Source organism: Dipodomys spectabilis, unplaced genomic scaffold (assembly GCF_019054845.1).
Source record: "Dipodomys spectabilis isolate Male_0828 unplaced genomic scaffold, ASM1905484v1 ptg000436l, whole genome shotgun sequence".
In the NCBI taxonomy this organism is placed as follows: domain Eukaryota; kingdom Metazoa; phylum Chordata; class Mammalia; order Rodentia; family Heteromyidae; genus Dipodomys; species Dipodomys spectabilis.
In genome coordinates this window covers 4,031,157-4,052,118 of record NW_024871113.1, presented here as the reverse complement: position 1 = coordinate 4,052,118, position 20,962 = coordinate 4,031,157, and the positions used below count along the sequence as shown (strand labels likewise).

Sequence of the window (20,962 nt, the reverse complement as noted above, 5' to 3'; positions counted from 1 at the left end):
TTCAGATGGTCATGGCAGAAAGATAATGGATGTACATTCATTTTCCACCTGAGAGAATCCATCTATAACAACCTACTTAAATGAAGAAGAGTGTCATGATAATGCAGTAAAAAAGTGTTGGAGCAGCCCTAATTATTGATAAATGGTAGTTAGCAAAGATCTGTGACTTTTTACTCTAGCACTATCCTTTAGGAAGAATGTTGCAATGAGCAATCTAATTATTTTTGTTGGTCCTGGGGCTTGAACTCAGGGCCTAAGTACTATCCCTGAGCTTCTTTTGCTCAAGGCTAAGCACTCTACCACTTGAGCCACAGGACCACTTCTGGCTTTTTCTGTGGAATCAAACCCAGGGCTTCATGCATGCTAGGCAAACACTCTACCACTAAGCCACATTCCCAGCCCACAATCTAACTTTTTAAACTACTACTATTATTATCATGTCTACAAAATGAACAGTGTTACTTAATTTCATAAAATGCCTGATTGATACTGCAACATTTCTCTAGTTACTTCATACTTTTCTCATATGTTGCTACAGTCTTTGAACATCTATAGTTTTCCCTTTCATTTATTTTTCCTGCTATTTTACTGAACAAACTAGATAATGTGTCTAAGAAAGTTTCTCGTACTTTGGATTTTACTAAAATATACCAGAAAGGTCTCTTTATGTGTTCTTCTATTCCAATATTTCCTTTGGTATATATAGAGGCTTGACCAGATTCAAGTTCAATTATTTGCATAGAATACATTAGGGATGATAGAGAAACACACATAGCTGATCTTTTAATTTTTGAACTTTGGTGAAAACATCCTTATTTTCTTTTTTTTGGATTTTTTTTAATTGTGAAAGTACCATACAGAGGGGTTACAATTACATGGGCAAGGTAATGAGTATATTTCTTTTTTTTGGGGGGGGGGGGAGGGGGATCCGGTCATGGGGCCTGAACTCTGGGCCTGGGTGCTGTCCCTCAGCTCTTCAGCTCAAGGCAAGCACTCTACCACTGAGCCACCTTCCCAGCCCCATGAGTATATTTCTTATCAAGCATTGTTGCCTTTTCCTTTGTCTTCCCTTCCCATCTCCCACCCCCCACCCCATCCCTTATTTTTTTTTATAACATCCTTATTTTCAAGTTTAATTATCTTGAAATTCCAAGTCTTTAAGTGGGACATTCAAGAATAAAATTCCTGTCTTGCTCAGCACTGGTGGCTCATGACTGTCATCCTATTTGGGAAGCTAAGATTGGGAGGTTCATGGTTCCAGGCCACCTTAGGCAGAAAAAAATGTAAGACTCTATCTCAGTGGAAGAAGGGAAGTGTGGTGGTGTGTCTACCATCCCAGCTTTGATGAGAAACTTAAAATAGGAGAACCACAGTCCAGGGTGTGCCCTACATTCAAACGCTAGTACAAAAAATTTCCCAAATTGTCAGGTGCCAGTGGCTCATACCTGTAATCCTAGCTACTCAGGAGGCTGGGATCTGAGGATCTTGGTTCAAAGCCAGCCCGGGCAAGAAAGTCCATGAGATTCTTATCTCCAATTAACCACGAGAAAACTGGAAGTGGTGCTGTGGCTCAAGTGGTAGAGCCCTAGCCTTGAGCTGAAGAGCTGAGGGACAGAGCCCAGGCTCAGAGTTCAAAACACATGACTGACAAAAAAAAAATCCCAAACTGAAAACCTGCTTATATTATTTTTCTGCTTCAATCCTTTGATATTCTCAATTTCCACGTTAGTTCTACAGAGAATAACTTACAGCTCTATTATCTGTTTTTGTCTGTCTGATTAATCTCACCTACACTACTTCCACTGACTATATTCTAGCCAGCCTATGTAAGTACTGAAATTGTCTGAGTTTATCAGTAAATAGTGTGTGTGTGTGTGTGTGTGTGTGTGTGTATACACAGATATAGAGAGAAAAATTAAAAGTAAAATCCTAATACCCACAAGGATTAACTGTATAAGCTCTCGAGGTCTGACATGCTGGTAAAGGAGGGTGGAGGTAGAAGAATCTGTTTGAGCCCAACCAATCTTGGCAAAATTAGCAAGAGACCCTCTCTAACAATAAACTAAAAGCAAAAGGTCTGGAGTCATGGTTCAAGTAGTAGAGTGCCCTGAGTTCCATCTCCAGTACCAAAAAGTAAAGAGGAGAAAGAAAGATAGTGAAAGGGGAGGAAGAGAGGGAGGGAGAGAGGGAGAAAGGAGGGAGAAAGGGAGGGAGGGAGGGAGAAAACAAGGAAGGAAGGAAGGAAGAGAAGGAAAGAGGGAGGGAGGGAGGCAGGCAGAGTCTAACAAAATGACAGGAAACTGGTAGTTAAACAGTGGAGGGTCCAGGGAAGGGGCGTAAGCCAATGAAGAAAATAAGTGATGGGAAATAAAGTCATAATATTCAATGCTTATCCTATGAAATTAAATGGAGGGGTTGGGCTGGGAGGGATGGGGAGAATGATGAAAAAGGTAACATCGATCAAGCTGCATTATACTTATAAACTGATTTGTTGAATGTAAACTCCTTTATTCAACTACTTAAAGAGAGAGAAAGAAAGACAGAAAGGAAGGAAGGAAGGAAGGAAGGAAGGAAGGAAGGAAGGAAGGAAGGAAGGAAGGAAGGAAGGAAGGAAGGAAGGAAGGAAGGAAAAGAAAAAAAGAAAGAAAGAAAGCCACAAAAATATATGACCTGAAAGAGTTCATTTTATAAAATCAGATAAAATCTGCCTTAGTAGGCTCAGCTTTCTTGCATACCTGGCACTCTACAACTTGAACCATACCTTTAGTCAGGCATTTTTATGATTAATTGGAGATACTGTCTCACAGACATTTTTGCCCTGGCTAGCTTTCAACTGTGATCCTCCAGGTCTTACTCTCTGAGTAGCCACTATTACAGTTGTGAACTACTGGTGCCAGACAAAATTTAACTCTTACACTCTGTATTGTGATTTAATAAATATATCTTGTAAGTCTGACTGATTTAATGACACTAGTTTTGTGAGTCACCTAAGCAATTTCAAGAAATAAAAATAGTTATTAAAATATTATTGTAGACAAAGATTTTCTCTTAGTATTTTATTTCATCTCGTTATGAAATTTCTAAATAGTTTAATCTTTTGCTATTTATTTTAATTCAGGTCCAGCATATTATTATATATATATTCCGAACTGAAACTATTCATCTTCATCTAAACCTTCAATTAAATTCCACAATGCAAACTTCTTGGCACTAAGACCACGTCTGATGTTTGTTCAACTGAGCCTGTGTTTTGAAAAAGTGTTGAAGTTTGGGAGTTTTCTGGTGAGAATCCACATTCTGACATCACCTTTGCTAGGTCAGTGATTGGTTGCTGAAAGGCAAACAAGGGTTTATAGCCAGCATGAGCAAGTTGAATGAGTGAGTGACACAGAGAGAGAAACAATCTGTGCCACTCACTCTTGTCAGCCAACTTCCTCGTTCCAGGACTACCATAAGGTAAGATTTACTGTGTTCATTAGCTCACACATTTCTGGACCTGGCTTTGACTTTTTCATTCAACATGACCTTACTGCATTGTGGTTATGTGATAATAGTTGCTTGCTATTTAACTAGTGCCTTTGATATTAGATTCTTTGCAGAAAGCTAAGCTTGTTAACCTTGGTATGTAAAAAGCTCAATATTAAATATATGGATTTGAAAATTCTGTTTCATTTTTATTTATGTCTATCATAAGCAATCGTTTTCTCATTGTGATGCATTCAAGACTAATTGACAAATACTTTTGCATTTCCAAATATGCCTAGCTATATGCAACTTCTCTATAAAATATATGTAGCTTGCACTTCAAGTATAATGCTTCTCAATATATTATATATTGGAGCTCAACCCTAAATCTATCCTATCCTAAAATCAATGTGAAAAATAGCACTAGACAAAGAAAATCTGGGGTAATTTATAGCCTCCTAAAAACAAGTTTGTGATTAGATTCTCAAAATTATCCTTTTAGGAATGTTTGGGTTGTTTCCTTAGTAATCACTACAGAGGTATTTGCTTTTTGATGAATCACAAGTAAATAAGATTAATAGGCCGCCAGGTCCCATCTATATGAACCATTTTGGTACTTTTAAAAGTATACTTGTCATATTTTCTTCTGGTTTTATGATGACTTATTACAAGGAATTTCTGTTGTCACACCTCTTTTTGAGCATTTATGTTTTTAAGCCCTTTAAATATCAAAAGTGTCCCTGTCAAAAATAAATCCCAGTCATTTTATAGAGCTGAAAAATAAATCTTCCTGTTTGCTGATGGGGTATAGAACAAAAGAGAGCATTTTCAAAGCACTCCATATTTAAGCTTCTTGAACATATGTACTCCCTACAGGAACAAACCTCCTTTACTCCTGTGGTTATGGAACACAATTTAACTGAGATAGAGATGACTGTGATGGGGTGTGTAGGCATCACAATCAAAAGACCACTTGGCCACACTGCTAGACTGTAACTCTGGATCTGAGACAGTTTCTCCAGGCATCTCCTTGCAATGTTTACTTTAGGATTATAGCTAGTCTTTCTCCATGCAATGCATTTTCTGTGAGGACAAAATATAAAATCTACCTTCAGGGTACAATGCCTGAAATGAGTTTTGTGCATTTGAATATTACTTTTTGAGGGGATTTTTTTTATTGTAAAGATACTGTACAGAGGGGTTACAGTTACATGAGTAAGGTAATGAGTACAATTGCTATCGAGCATTGTTATCCCTTTTGTTTTTCCCCTACCATCCCTTTTTACGAAGGAAATTGCTTCTGAAATGTAGCCAACTTGTCTCTGTATGAGACTACTCTGTTAGTTAAATGCAAGTGTGCTTCAACTCAAGATGATAGATAAGTTTAGTAATAAATCTTTCTCTCTCTCTCTCTGTCTCTGTTCCTCTCTCTCTCTCTCTCTCTCTCTCTCTCTCTCTCTCTCTCTCTTTCACACACACACACACACACACACACACACACACACACACACACACACACGATATTCACAGGAAAATATGTTGGTTTTTTTTCCTGTCTCTTACCCTTTATTTTAAAAATGAGTGGTTAGTTTAAAACCTATGCCTAGAAGTTAGAAACTTCTTGATCATTCCACAGAAATAATACTTAAATGTCCTGAAGTATAGTTTGGTTTTGAATTATAAACCAACAGCTCATGCTTACAGGAACAATTCAATAATCCTCTTTGCAGTACTGACATTCCCTTATAAGTACTATTGAGAGGCTCCCTCATCTTAGAATGAAGAACTTTTTGTTTGCTTTTGCCAAAACTGGGGCTTGAACTCAGCATTGTCCCTTAGCTTTTTTGCTCAAGGACAGCACTCTACCCAGGTGATCCATACCTCCACTTCCAGTATTTTGCTGGTTATTTGGAGATAAGAGTCTCACAGACTTTCTTATCAAGCTGTGATCATCAGATCTCAGCCTCTAGAGTAACTGGGATTATAGGTATGAGCACAAGTTCATGGAATATTTCTGAATGTTCAAAGCCCCTTATAATAATGCAATGGTATTCTGTGATAAATTACTGCAAAACAAGCTAAAATCAAATATGGAACTCAAGATTATTCAAACTGATGGTTAAAGCCAAGCTTTAACAGTTATATGAAAGATAGTTTTCCTTTATGCAGTGCTAGGAATTGAACATACAATCTTGCACATATGTAAGTGCTCTACTATTGAGCTACAACTATTGTCCAGAAATTTAGTTTCAATGAGTCTAAATGATAATTAAAATTGAAACCAAATTAAATACTTAATCTTTGAATATGAGCAAAAAGTCATACACTTAGTTTTTAATGTTTATTAGTCTTACCATGCTATTAATTACAGAAGTAATCACCAAAATGAAGACTGCTTTAATACTGCTCAGCATTCTGGGAATGGCCTGCGCATTCTCAGTAAGTTCATTGTTAAAATCTTGGAGTATTTTTCATTTTGTTTTTTGTGGAAATGAAAATACATGTAATAATTAAATTTTCTTTTAAACAGATGAAAAATTTGCACCGAAGAATCAAATTAGAAGATTCTGAAGAAAATGGGGTAATTAACTTTGGCATACGTCTCTAGAATTATTGAACATAAAACATGAATATCTAATGCTAATTTTGTCTACACAGGTCTTTAAATACAGGCCACGATATTATCTTTACAAACATGCCTTCTTCTATCCTCCACTGAAGCGATTTGCAATTCAGGTAAGCAGTAAACTTAACATTTTAACATTATGGTTGAATGTGGATATAATTTAATATGAAAACACCTCTATTCAACTTTCAGTTAAATTCAGACAACAATTACTTACAGAAAAATCTGCATGCAGTAAAAAATGTTTTGAGTACAATAAAATAAAGCTCATATCTAATTTTTCTTTTGAAATAGAAAAACAGAGAGTAAAATTATCTAGGGTCAATCAAGAGTAACAATAAGGTAAATATCATGACACATTGAGTTTAAGTGTTTTAATTGCTATTTATTTTTTTAAAGGGGGGAGACATTTTGGCTGGGTTAATCCTAAATACTCAAGAGGCTAAGATCTGATGATGACAGTTCAAAGTCATCCTGGGCAGAAAATTTCATGAGACTCATCTCCAACTAACCACCAAAAAGCTGGAAGTAAGCTGTGGCTTAAGTGGCTGAGCACTAACCTTGAGAGAAAAGGCTTTAGGAGTAGTATGTAGGCTGAGTTGAATCCTTAGTATTGACACAAAAATTAAAAAGTGGACCCATTTTATCAAATGCTTACAATTAAGCCAGTGATAAGTTTGCTGATTTTCACAAGTACAGTTGATTCAGTACTATAACAGACTTAGTTCTACATCTTAATTCAGAGTCTTCTTATTGATAGGGGGAAATTTACTTCATAAACATCAGAGACTTAAAACAACTGAAATCTTGCTGAAGAGTAACCAAGATAAGTGACTTAAGCCACAGGTCATACCATGGGGGATAATTAAAATACAACTAAGGCCTAAAAACTGCAAAAAGAGAGAAAAATTCAGGAAGTGCACTAAAAAGCTTGTGAGAAAAGGAGAAACATCCCTTAAATTTGTAAACCAAAGGAAAGTAACTAGAACTAAAAATAAGTGTTGCCATTTTTGCTGGGCTACTTGTAAAGAGGGCCTTTGAAAACTAGAGGGTATCGTGTCACTTTAAGTACACAGCAAACCAGAAGTACACTATTTTTTTCAGAAGTGCAGTATTTTTATATTTTTATGACTATATAGTTTGGATTCAGAATACCAGTTATGCACAATTTGACCCAGGTTTCCTGAGACACTAAAGCCATCAGGACCCTGAAAATGCTGGTCAGCAGAGTGGCTTGGCAATGCATATTACCATATACCCAACTCACCCATAGCTAACTGACACAATAGCAGGAAATGATCATCTTCATGTATTTCTAGCACCATCATAATTATGGGGAATTTGTGTGGCCACAGAAATAAGAACATAAATGATACAAGAGTTGTGGGTTTGGGGAATTGTCTTTCATTTCTTGGCTACTCTCAGGCCCAGAAATAAACAGTAGTCATTTGAAAGTTATTTTCTTTCTTAAACAGAAATGATAATAAAATGGTCCACTGAAAAATTCCACAGTGGCCAAGTGTTGGTAACACATGCCTGCATTCCTAGCTACTCAGGAGGCTGAGATCTGAGGATTGCAATTAGTGGGGCAAGAAAGTTCAGGAGACTCTTATCTCCAATAAACTACTCAAAAAGCCAGAAGTGAAGCTGTGGTTCAAGTGGTTGAGTGCTATCCTTGAGTGAAAAAGCTCAGGGACAATGACCAGACCCCGAGTTCAAGCCCCAGGACAGGCACAAAAAGTAAAAACATTCCAGTGAAATGATACTGGGAGAAATAAGTTTACAGACCCAAAGTTCATACATGTTCATGTAAAAACTTTTCACAAATTATGTGCAGAGAGGCCTATCTCAACTAATGTAAAACTTTTAAGATCATTATTTTAAGCAGAACACATATTCACAACTCAACTGTCTAAAATAGTTTGATTTCTCTGAAGTACCTTTACTTAGGTATTTAGTGTTCATCCCCAAATGCACTAAGCTATATTGACTTTAAAATTTATGCTTTATTCAGATGAATCTGCTTATAGATCACCATATCTAAAATACCAATTTATATGAACTATATGAATTACAAAGCTATTAACTGTCTGCAGTAGCTTAGCTATTTACTAGGCTATATAAAAATATAAATAAATGTAATACCCTAAGTTGTTTAAATTTTGAAAATATGTTTCAGATGAGTTTAGTTAGTGTATGAACTTTCAGAGGTCATATATCTGACTCAGCTAGAATACAAATGTATTGGCTTTTCAGAATTTTATCCATCTATCTATCTAGCCATCTGTCTATCTATCTAATCTACGTATGCATAGAAACATTCTATATTCTATATATTCTTCTATGTGCATTTATATATATATATATACACTGTATATTTTTCTTCTATACTATCTATATATTCTTCAACTATAACCAGTAAGGCCTAGTGACAAATAGACAATAAGACATAAATGGAAAACAGGAAAAATTCGTATGTTGTATTTTTTTATTTATTTTATTTTTTTATTTTTTTTTGGGGGGGGGTACGGTCGTGGGGCCTGAACTCTGGGCCTGGGCACTGTCCCTCAACTCTTCAGCTCAAGGCTAGCACTCTACCACTTGAGCCACAGCGCCACTTCCGGCTTTTTTCTTTTTGCTTATGTGGTGCTGAGGAATCGAACCCAGGGCCTCATGCATGCAAGGCAAGCACTCTACCACTGAGCCACCTTCCCAGCCCTCATATGTTGTAATATCAATGCATTCCATACAATATATGAGTGATACTGACTACAGATACTGCATGAAGACTGATATGGTTGAATTAGGGAGAAAGCTTAGAGTTGAAGCAGAAAGTGAAATAGCTAAAACTCTTCCACTAAGAAAACAGCTCTGGTTATGTAAATATACTCGTCTCTATATTTAATTAAACTTACAAATAGAAATAGCTCTAATATAAATATCTGCCTTAGTCACCCTCTGGTCAAGGGAAGGCATAACCATTAAAGTCATAGTCATAGTAGTAGAGGGCAGGTCTAATTATTGTCTTTTCCAGTGGAGGTTATTCTTGGCTCAAGGTGATTTTTCCTTTCCACAGTAGATGATGTGGCCATCTGAAGAATTAGACCAAAAGAGACAGCCCAAAGTGAGACTGGGAATTGAGTGTCTTCTTTTTCTTTTCTTTTTTTTTTAATTTGTCAGTCATGGGGTTTGAACTCTGGGCTTAGGCACTGTCCCTCAGCTCTTCAGCTCAAAGCTGGCACTCTACCACTTGAGCCACAACACCACTTCTGGTTTTCTGAGTGGTTTATTGGAGATAAGAGTCTAATGGACTTCCCTGCTCAGGCTGGCTTTGAACCACTATCCTCAGATCTCAGCCTCCTGAGGAGCTAGGATTACAGGCATGAGCCACCAGTGCCCGGCTGACTTGAGTGTTTTCTTCGACCTGATTTCTCACCCAGGGACTACAGTTCTATCTGTAGCCATACTCTCTAAACACAGAATTAAAGTTAAATCTTCAGGACAGGAAATGGCAAAATCTGAGAGGTCCATTTGACACCTGATCGATCCATCAGAAGTGGATGCAGAAACGTTGTGTTTGTTGGAAAAACAAAGAATTTCCTCTGCTGTTTGGAAGATCCCCATAATAGAAGCTGAGATTTACATTTCATTTCATTTCAAACATTAGCAAAGTTTCTGTCTGGGATGTTGCTCAATGTTGGAGGGCTTGTCAAACATACACAAAACCCTGAATTCAATATAGCGCAAGCCAAAAGAACAGTGAAGTTCACTCACATATAATTATATTTTGAGATTCAGAATTCTTGGTTTAATCTTATTCAGTGCTAAGCTTTTTAGAAGAGTAGTACACTCTAAAGGTCCATTTTTTTCTTACGGAATTTTATCTTCTCTATATAAATTAACCTGATTTTAAAATTAGCTTTAAAGATGCTAAGTATGCAAATTTAATTTCTTTCAATCAAATTGTAATTTAGAGTAATTGAAAGCCTCGTTATTTAAAAAAAAAATTCTCATAACAACTTATATCATCATTTAATTTATATTTCATAAGCAAAATAAAACAATTATTGGGTCCAAGATCTGCTTTGCTCTAACTTGGAAAAACCACAACATTTTGGACTTGTTTTTTTTTTTTTAGTGCTAGTACTGAGGCTTGAACTCAGAGCCTGGGTGTTGTCCCTTAGCTTTTTCGTTCAAGCCACTGCTCTGCCTCCTGCTTTTTGCTGGTTAATTGGAGATAAGAGCATACTTTCTTGCCCAGGCTGGCTTTGAACCAGTCCCCAGATCTCAAGCCTTCTGAATTTTAAGATTACAGGGGCACCTAGCTTCATTTGGGATTTTTTATTTCATCTCTTTAAAAATTAAACTATTGGACAAATAATCTCTTCATTCTTTTAGAATTTAACAATTCTGCACTTCAAGTTTTTTATATACAAAGTGACTTTTGCTGCTTTGGGGTTTTTTTGCATTGGGGCTTGAATTTAGGGTCTCAAGTTCTCTCTCAACTTTTCTAGTCAAAGCTGATACTCTACACTTAAGCCACACATCCAGTTCTCTCTTTTTGCTAATTAGAGATAAGAATTTTTCAGATTTGGGGCTGGGAAGTTGGCTCAGTGGTAGAGCGCTTGCCTTGCATGCCTGAGGCCCTGGGTTCGATTCCTCACACCACATAAGCAAAAAGAAAAAAGCCGGAAGTGGCGCTGTGGCTCAAGTGGTAGAGTGCTAGCCTTAGCTGAAGAGCTGAGGGACAGTGCCCAGGCCCAGAGTTCAGGCCCCACGACCGGACCCAAAAACAAAAAAAAAGAATTTCTCAGATTTGTCAGGACTGTTTTCAACCCTAATCCTCCACTCTTAGGCCTCCATGTAGCTAAGATTACAGGTTTGAGCTCCAAGTGCCCACTTTACACACAAAATGTTTCAACAGATTGTTAACGCTTTGGGGATTGAAAGTGAAATATTGGATTCACATTCTTTTTTGTAGTCCTTGGCTTTGAACTCAGGGTCTTGTTCTTGCTAGGCAGGTGTTTTATTACTTGAGCCATGCCTTCAAGCAATTCACATAGTGGTTACAAAATTCCTCTTTGTCTCCTACCTCATCCCAAATTCATCCATGTCCTCATACCTTTCTCACCTAATCATGAGGCTTGATCTAAGTACAGAAATCAATCCAGCTCATACTACTAAGTAGTTTAATCAGATATCTGTGTGTATTTTATATTAAACAGCCAAAGATTTTAATTGTTGTTGAGAATATATACACATTTACAAAGGTATATATGTTCACACATCTATGTGTTTATCTTTTATAGGGAAGAGGTGACTCTTCCGAAGAAAATGGAGATGGTGACAGTTCGGATGAGGAGGAAGAAGGAGAGGTAAGGGATCCTGCAGACTTCTCGTAACAAGTTCAGCAGCACAAAAAGACCAAACGGAATCTTGTTCATTGTAATCTAGATTCAGCAAGTAGCTATTGCTGCCTTTCCAGAGGCCTACAGCCTTTTATTTTGGTCAAAGTGGCAGGTTATTTAAATTGGAGCCAACTAAATAACCTGTTGAAAACACTATTGCATCGTGGGATTAGGGTTACTGCTAAGACTTGTATAAAAAAAGAGGGGATCTTCATTTTAAGTGGAAGAGATATGAAGTCTGTTCAAACACAGGAGAAAGCACTGCTTATACATAGGTAGCTAAAACATGATGGCAAAAGACAAATAAATAACAACCCTAAACCAAGTGTAATATTTCAACATTAAAACTTACAAATTTCACCTTTCTCAGTGGATGTGTATAAAAGCCAATTTCTATCCTCTCCAGTAGTTTTGTTTTATCTACCTTCCATAAACTACAGGATATCATTGTTCTTTTAAATGATAATTTCATGTTTTGTTTTTGTCTAAAACAAAATTCATATTCTTTCAGAAATAAAAATAGGCAAAATATATAAATATCTTCCTATTAAACATAGTCATTGACTAAAATTCACTTCCATATCTTGGAAATTGTGCTATTCTGCTTATAACTGAAACTCTTATCTAAGGAAACATACAAATTTGGGTGCATTTTCCTGGAGAGTCAATTATAGTTGGCTGGTTTGAGAACTGTCTAAATTTAAGTGTTCTTGGGTGGTTATTTATGAATAGAAAATGACAGTCAAAATGGATCATGTATAAGTGTTGACAATGTTGCTGAAAAAGTGATGTGGGAAGTTGAAAGGCAACACATTATTAGTTTGCTTTTTTTTATGGTAACATTTCCATAACTGCACTAGTAACTTGAAGGAAGGCCTTTACAAGAATGCTAAACCAATACCAGGAAATGTTACTTACCACGGAAATTTTGGCTGGAGTACTAGGTCGCAATTGTTCGTAAGAATTAAGCTGGGGGTTGGGAAGGTGGCTCAGTGGTAGAGCGCTTGCCTTGCATGCCTGAGGCCCTGGGTTCGATTCCTCAGCACCACATAAGCAAAAAGAAAAAAGCCGGAAGTGGCGCTGTGGCTCAAGTGGTAGAGCGCTAGCCTTGAGCTGAAGAGCTGAGGGACAGCGCCCAGGCCCAGAGTTCAGGCCCCACGACTGGACCAAAAAAAAAAAAAAAAAGAATTAAGCTGGGATTGTCCCCATGTAACTACAGCTTGGCAATGATTCTTCACTGGTGGTTGGGAGTTTGAAAAAAAACACAAAACACATGAGCTTCCCTTGAAGCACTCATGAGATTATATGTACTCAAAATTGTGTCAATTAACTCTGAACATTTATGATCCTTTCAGCAACTTTCACCTCGTCACCCAGGTGGCCATAAGTTAGAATTTGCCTTTGGAGAAAGAACTGTGCTGGGTCTTCTGAATCTCCTCATACTTTTTAATTCTTTCTCTACTTACGGTGCTAAGTAAAATTTGTGGTTTAACTTGAAGCTTCCTTCAAAGATCATTCATTCAGAGTAAACTAGAAGCCAGGCACCTCACGCCTATAATCCTAGCTCCTCAGAAGCCTGAGATCTGAGGATAGCGTTCAAAGCCAGCCCGGGCAGGAAAGTCTGTGAGACTCTTATCTTCAATAAGCCACTCAGAAAATCAGAAATGGTGCTGTGGCTCAAGTGGTAGAGAGCTAGTCTTGAGCTGAAGGGACAGCTCCCAGGCCCAGAGTTCAAGGCTTATGACCAAAAAAAAAAAAAAGAATAAATTTTAGAAATCTTCTATTGCCAAGAAATTCTGGAAATACTTCATTTCTTCTTTACAATTTAATTGATAATTTAAGTTAAATATTGAGTCCCATAAAAAAGGGGTTTAGGCATATTTTCCATTTGGCAACTGTACATTTTCTCTACCTCTAATCTACTCAGCAATGCTTACAAAGTTTTTTTTATTAAAACAGGTAATAAAATTACCATCAGGGGATAACGCACTGAAATTCCAGAAACTAAATCCATAGTGAAATCAGCACTCATAAAAAAGCAGCCCCTACATTCTGTTTAGTCCTTGTCCCCAGAAGAGGCATCTCTATTTGACATATAACATAGTTTACTTTGGCCATGTTTGTACACTAGATCTGTAGGCTTACATAGCATGGACTTTCTTACAAGTGACTTCTGCTCTCAATGGCAGAGATGCATCCACCGTGTTTTGTAGTTGGAGACTGTTCAATCTTACTGGTGGTATATTGTGATGTGAATGTGCCGTATTCACATCATACTGATGAATATGTGGGTAGTTTCCAAGTTAGGGTTGTTATGAACATTCTAGAACTTCCTCTTGTAAAAACACTCATTGATTTCCCTAAACCATTCAACTTAAAAGTGAAATTGCTGAGTCACAAGATGTGCGCAAGTTCAATGATAGTAGATGCATGTAACCAAATGGTTTGAAACCTAATATCTATAAATACAGTGGCCTAGTTCCTTTTTAAATGATTGATATAAAGCATCCTTACATAAGACAAAAATGAGTACTGTAGGAGTATGTAAAAAATTGAGAGACTGAGTCTTTTCCTGTGATTAACTTGACATTTATTTGACCTTATACAAATCATTTCTCCCACCGAACTTCATACCCTTTTCTGTGAAATGAGGGAGTAAGATCTAATTAATTCAGTTTCTTCCTGTGAGAATCTTCCCAAGGCCGCTAATAATTTCTCCTGCAACTACTGTAAAGTTTGAATCTGTTGGAGTAAGCTGCAAAATTAAGAAAAATAAACAATATAGTATGTGTGGGATATTGGGCATAATTAGAGTGGCAATTATTTTGAGTTGGATTGTGGTAGCACCAAGACCTTTCAATGAAATGGTAGAATGTATAAATTTGATAAGCATTCTGCTATGAAAATTTTGTTTTAATAAGACAAGCTAAGTCTGTGCTTTCTTATTTGTTTAAAATCTTAATGTTAACATCACAGTCTTCTAAACATACATTTAAATGTGGTTTACTGTTTTCTAGTACTTAAAGCAAATAAATTCTATGGTAAGAAATTCTGACATTGAATATTAGCTACAAATTACACTGGGAGATAAACTCAGTCTACTATGTATCAAAAGCAAAAGAACACCATGAAATAAAAGCAAAACAATAAAATACTGACAACTACAATAAGTGTTGATTTGAGGATGGTTAATTTTTTGAAACACCTTCATGCTATTATATAACTACTGGGAATGCTTTGGAGTGTTTAATATTTTCCTTGGGCAAAGGAAAATTGATCATATGCTATATGAAGTAGAAAATAGAAATAGCTAAGATAGACTTTACTGTGATATATAGAATTAAATAATTTTGATTGATTCTTAAAATTACACATTATGGATGTTATACAGAAGGCAGCATGCCCAGCATGCTGTACCATGCAGTTATCCAAACTCCAACAGATCTTAACCTATATGCTGGTCACATAAACTTCTTGCTATTATCTTCACCAGGAGACTTCAAATGAGGAAGAGAACAATGAAGATTCTGATGGAAATGAAGATGAAGAATCTGAAGCAGAGAATACCACCCTCTCTACTGGGACACCTGGCTATGGGCAAGAGATCACATCTGGAACAGAAAGCATGGGGTTAGCTGCAATCCAGCTTCCCAAACAGGTAAGAATTCTTCCACAATGTTATTCTGTTTTCATTTCTCTCCTGAAGTCTGGAGTTAGGCTAACTCCATGCATTTAGAATTTTATGTTGTCTTCATTAAATCATGGAAGAAGCAAGAAAAAATATAAAATGGAGAGAGGAAGGGTGGGTGAATATTTTTAAATGAATATGAAATCTGAAGGGATAGGGCTAGAGCTAATAGAGATGAGGCAGAATGATTTTTTTAAAAAGGTGACATAGGACTGCGAAGTTGGCTTAGTGGTAGAGTGTTTGCCTTCCATGCATAAGGCCTTGGGTTCAATTCCTCAGCACCACATAAGCAGAAAAAAGCTGGAAGTGGCACTGTGGCTCAAGTGGTAGGGTGCTAGCCTTGAGCAGAAGAGCTGAGGGACAGCGCCCAGGCCCAAAGTTCAGTCCCCACGACTGACAAAAAAAAAAGGTGACATAGATTAAGATGCATTGTACTCATAAACTGACATTTTGAAATTAAACCCTTCTGTACAACTACTTAAAGATAATATTTAAAAATTAGAGCAAATAAATGGAAATAGCCTTGAGCACAAAGCTTAGGAAGAGCACTTAGGCCCTGAGTTTAAGCCCCAGGACCAGCACAAAACAAAACAAAAATTGCAAAGGCTCTTCTTCTGATCAAAACCCTCCCCTTATGTAAATTCAATTGACTTCATTCAAGATAGCATAGAGAACAAGGCTATGAGTATCAAGTACTGTTCTGGAGAAAGTGATGGCCTGAAAAGGCTTTTCAACCCTTTCCTTTCAGGCTGTGGGCACAGAAAACAAGTCCACCAAAGTGAAGGAAAGTGAGGAAGAAGATGAAGAGGAGGAGGAAGAGGAAGAAAATGAAGAAAGTGAAGCAGAAGTGGATGAAAATGAACAAGAAATAAATGGCACCAGCACCAACAGCACAGAAGTGGACAGTAGCCATTATAGTAGCCGTGGCGACAATGATGCAGGTGGTGCAGAAAGAAGTGTCAGTACAGTCAGTGCAGGAGGAACCACAACCACTAGTTCTGGTTTTCAGAGAACAACATCTGTAAATGGTGGGTTAGTACCCACCCCCCCCCCCACAGGAGGCCTATGGAGCCACCTCTCCACCCCTTGGGAAAACCACCACAGCCGATTATGAAGGGGAGTATGAACAAATAGGTAACACTGAATATGACAACGGGTATGAAGTCTATGACACTGCAAATGGGGAACCCCGTGGAGACAATTACCGAGCCTATGAGGATGAATACAGTTACTACAAAGGGCAAAGTTATGGTGGCTATGAAGGTCAAGATTACTACTACCATCAGTGAAGGCCTAGCCTGGTTTGAAGTCTCCAATCTTGCATAGCTTCTGGCTACCATTTTTCAAAGTTCAACTCAGGAAGGTGCAATAACAAATGTGCATATTATAATGTGGGATGGTGCTACAGTTCCAAAGACCTTTTCTCTTGTTTCTGTCAGTAGACTAATTTTTGTTGCATTTTTTTCCTTGGTATGTTGTTCCTGAAAGGTCAGTGCAAATCAGGACCATTTATCAAGCAGTAAAACAATCCATGAGATAGAATTAGATTAAATGCTTGAAGTTGCAGCTCTAAGAATGACGTTTTAACACGTGTGCACTAATGCTAACTGCCTAAACATATCCTTGTATAACAAGTGTTTCTAAAAAGAGATTCATTGAGATTAATGACACTGCATACAGCAAATCTGTCATTCAGTAATCACTTTACCTACCAATACTGTATAATAGGTGTCATTCCAATTCTCTTGTATTTGTTTATCATCTGTATATTTTATCTATGGGTTTTAATCACAAATAAAAGTGCAATTCTTCTCAACTGTGTTCTAATTTAAGAAGAAAAGTGAAAGATTCACCATGAGTACAGGTGAACCAAATGGCTGTGAAGAGACAACTGAACTACAGGAGAAAAGCTATGTGTACTATGGTTTTAGAACTATATCTGGACCCAGGTGGCTCACGTCTTAATCCTAGCTACCCAGGAAGTTGAGATCTGAGGGTTGTGTTTAGAAGCTATCCCAGGCAGGAAAGTAAGAGAACTATAAATATTTTCTCCCCAGTGCCTGCATAACTAAGATTTTTGTCCTACTCGTGGGCAGTGAGCCACACACATTGAGAGAACAGGAGACTTTTTGTAGACTTGCCAGATTTAACAAATATACACAAGGTAGTTAAATTTGGTTAACAATGAATGATTTTTAACACCACCATGCCCCATGAAAAATTGGCCCTTGCATACTACGTGACTATTAATCTAATACTCAACTTTAATTGATTGTTCTGTGCTTTTACTGGCAAATTTACCACTACACAAATTGATATTAGATGGGGCACAATGTGGAATGAGGGAGGTAAAACCACTAACCCCCCTCACAAGATGGATGATAGCAGCCTCAACAATTTACGCCTTTAACCTAAACCTGAAAGCCAGTTAACGTGGGAGTAGCGAAGGAAATGTAGGCAGGGAGGAAATGTGAAAAGTGCCAAAGTGAATATATATAGACTCAATGTGCAGACATTAAGCAAGTGAAAATGAAGATCCTTCCTTGTCCTAGGAGGAATTTTAATTTGACAGCTGTACTTAAGTGGTATTATAGGCATCATCTACTTACTATTCCTTTTAATTCTGAAAATTACCAAGCCTTCAAAAGGATGAAGACTAAAATACAAGCCCTCTTATTGTACATTGTACCCAGATCAGCACATTTAATGCTCTCCTTCTGCTCTATGTACCTGTGTGTATATGCCTATATGTGTGTATGCTTGTGTGTGCAACTTTTGTGTGTGACTGTGTATGTCTGTGTATACAACGCTGTGTATGCCTGTGTGTACCTATGTTGTGTGGCCATGCTGTGCCTGTGTGACTGTACCTATGTGAATGTGTATGTACCAGTCTATATACCTGTGTATCTGCATGTGAGCTTGTATGTGTATGTAATGTTTACCTGTCTCTGTGCCTATGTATGTATATACTTCTTCACTAAACTACTAAAGAGCAGGTTGCAGACATTGGTACTTTACTCCTAAATATTTCAGCGGTCAGCAAAAGAATAAAAAATTAACTGGGTACCATGGCACAGACTGGCAGGAGGATTGAGAGTCTGAAGGCAGCTTGCACTACATACTGAGACCCTGATTAGGAAAGGAAAATGCAAAAGGGAAAGGGAAAAGAAAGGAAAAGATTGGTCTACATAGCCATACTGCTTTCCTTGTCTTTCTCAAGAACTTTAACATGCATATAATAATTCCAACATGAGACATATGTCTTCAATTTTCCTATTGTCACATTGAATTTTTTTATGCTGGTCCTAAGGCTTGAACTCAGGCCCTAGGCACACTGAGCTATATTTGCTCAAGGCTGCCACGCCATCACTTTGAGCTACAGTTCTACTTCCACGTTTTCTGATGGTTAATTGGAAATAAGAGTCTTGTAGACTTTCTTGCATAGGCTAGCTTCAAACTGATCTGATCCTCAGATCTCAGCCTACTGAGTAGCTAGGATTATAAGCATGAGCCACTATGGAGCATGGCTTGTCACATGCAGTTTTACAGATGAAAGGCACAGACACACAAGCGAGGGTTAAACGAGGGCAGACTGACCCAGGCTCTGGACTCTTTTCCCATCATGCATTTCTCAATGATGTGCAATACAGGGAAAGACTGGTGCATTGCCCAGTGAGCCTGATCCTGCATTACAACTTGCTTAGAACCAGTCATATTTTATGACTTCAATCCTATTTTCAAATATTTGAAAGTCCAGGATCCTCTCTCATTTTTGTTGAACCTTTCTATACAGGCAGCCTTGTATGGCACAGTGTGCATAAGTCCTGGATTAAGACAAGAAGCATGACAAGAATACGTTAATTTACTTCCCTTCTCTCCCAAAAAGAGTCAGGGTGGGGGACTGGTTTATTTTTGTTTCATTTTTGTTTTTTTTTTCAAGAAAGAAAGCTTGCTTTCTTGTTTTAATGATCATAATAAAAAATACAGCAATGACAGCAAAACTTCAAACAAAAGGAGATCTCACCACCACACTTTTACAACTTGGAAAGCAACCTGTTTAAGCAAAGGGCACACTGAACTACAGTAAGGCAGAGCCTCTTCTCTGTGATAAGCGTTCAGTGACGACATGGCTAAACCAGATATCGGGGAAGAAAGGCCTAGAAGGCTAGTGCAAACACCTTTTTGTCAAGTAAATCACATGCATTTTATAAGTTGATTAGGAAAAAGCAAAATGCAGAAACAGGGCACTCTGGCATGAAGACTCGGGACAGGCAGGGCAGGGGTTGAAGTTTTAGAAGCAGAGTATGCCTCAGCTTGGGAGAGGGGACTGAACATGTGAACAAAGACAGAACCTCAGACATGACCTGGAGAGGCCCAGTGGCTGTCCCCTGGCCTCCAGGGTACCCCACTCCCAAGCTCTCCCACAAAGGAGTTCCTCAGAGGCCCTATGGAGGATGGTCCCCAGAGTCCCAGAAAGAGAGGTTGTTGGTGGAACTGGTAAGCAACCTGTTCAGCCTCCCCTTTCTCTTTTCTTTTTTATTTCTGATTCTGGGGATTGAACCCAGTACCTCACAAAGGCTAAGCATGTGCTCTACCCCTCAGACCATGCTCCCAGCTCTTGTTGTTTTTCCTATTTTGTTTTCGAAACAGGGTCTCTCTGCTAACTTGGCCTAGGCTGGCCTTGAATTCAGGATCCTGCCTCTGCCTCCTGAATAATTGGGATTCAATGTGTGGATTACATACCTGGCTTCAGCCTCTGCTTGGGTTTCTCTTATCCAGGATGGGGCCACTTAAAACCCCAGGGGAACTGTTTCATCTGACACACATCCTCATATCTCTCTGCTCTTCTCTTCTCCCTTTCCTTGCTCTGTCTTAATGCTATGTACTGTAATGGAATTAACAAGAACAGCCTTTGTGATCATTTATACCATACTTATTTCCTTGCCAAAATACATCTCTGTAGAGGGAAATTTTTTGAGGTTTTGTGATCAATACTGTTTATTACACAATATATGGAATATTTACTATTTATTTTATTGTCACAAACTGCTTCAAATTGCATCATATAGACTCAAATCTTAGATTTTAAGAAGGCTTTTAAAGTCTGTGATGTGTAACGTTCAGACGCTACTCCTCTTTTTGTTTGTGGTACTGGGGCTTGAACTCAAGACTTTGCACTTGCTAGGCCATGACCCCAACCCCTTTTATTTTTTTAATAGGTTCTTCCATCTAGTCAGGGATCTTCCTGATACCTGTGATGACAGATATGTACCACTGTGCCTAGCTTTTATTGGTTGAGATGAGTCTGGAAACCTTTTGCAGGGGCTAGCTTAAAATTCTGGTCTTCCTAATTTCACTGCCTGAGTAGCTTAGTTTAAATAAGTGAGCCACACCACATCAGGAAGAAGCAACTCTTCTATATAAGAAAAGCCCTCAGTCATTTCTCTTATGGTTGCTTTCTCAGCTTTTGACCTAAGTGGTATGGGTTCCCACAGCTCACTATCCTAAAGGCTTTAAGCAAGACGCTTTCTTTCTTTTCACAGCAGAGAATGCTTCCCTAATGTTATTCCAAGTACCTAGAGTCTCCCTTAACCTGATAGGTCACTGTGGTTTTGATTTGCATTTTCCTAATGGCCAATGAAACTTAGCATTTTCTCTGTATTATAGATCATTTGTGTTTCTTCTTTGGAGAAATGTCTATTCAGAAGATTTACACATTTTAAAACTGAATTTGCTTTTTGTTGTTTGCTTTTTGGTTTGTTTCTTGTGTATTCT

The 20,962-nt window shown here is 37.9% G+C and overlaps 1 protein-coding gene across 1 annotated transcript; it reads left to right on the top strand.

The window, feature by feature from the left end:
- Positions 1-5,850: 5,850 nt before the first annotated feature.
- On the top strand, positions 5,851-16,476 carry LOC122097869 (integrin binding sialoprotein). The gene is given in 7 exon segments (XM_042668466.1): positions 5,851-5,904; positions 5,996-6,046; positions 6,124-6,201; positions 11,401-11,466; positions 14,993-15,157; positions 15,936-16,244; positions 16,246-16,476. Coding segments are annotated over 7 exon segments (954 nt in total).
- The last annotated feature ends 4,486 nt before the right edge of the window (positions 16,477-20,962 follow it).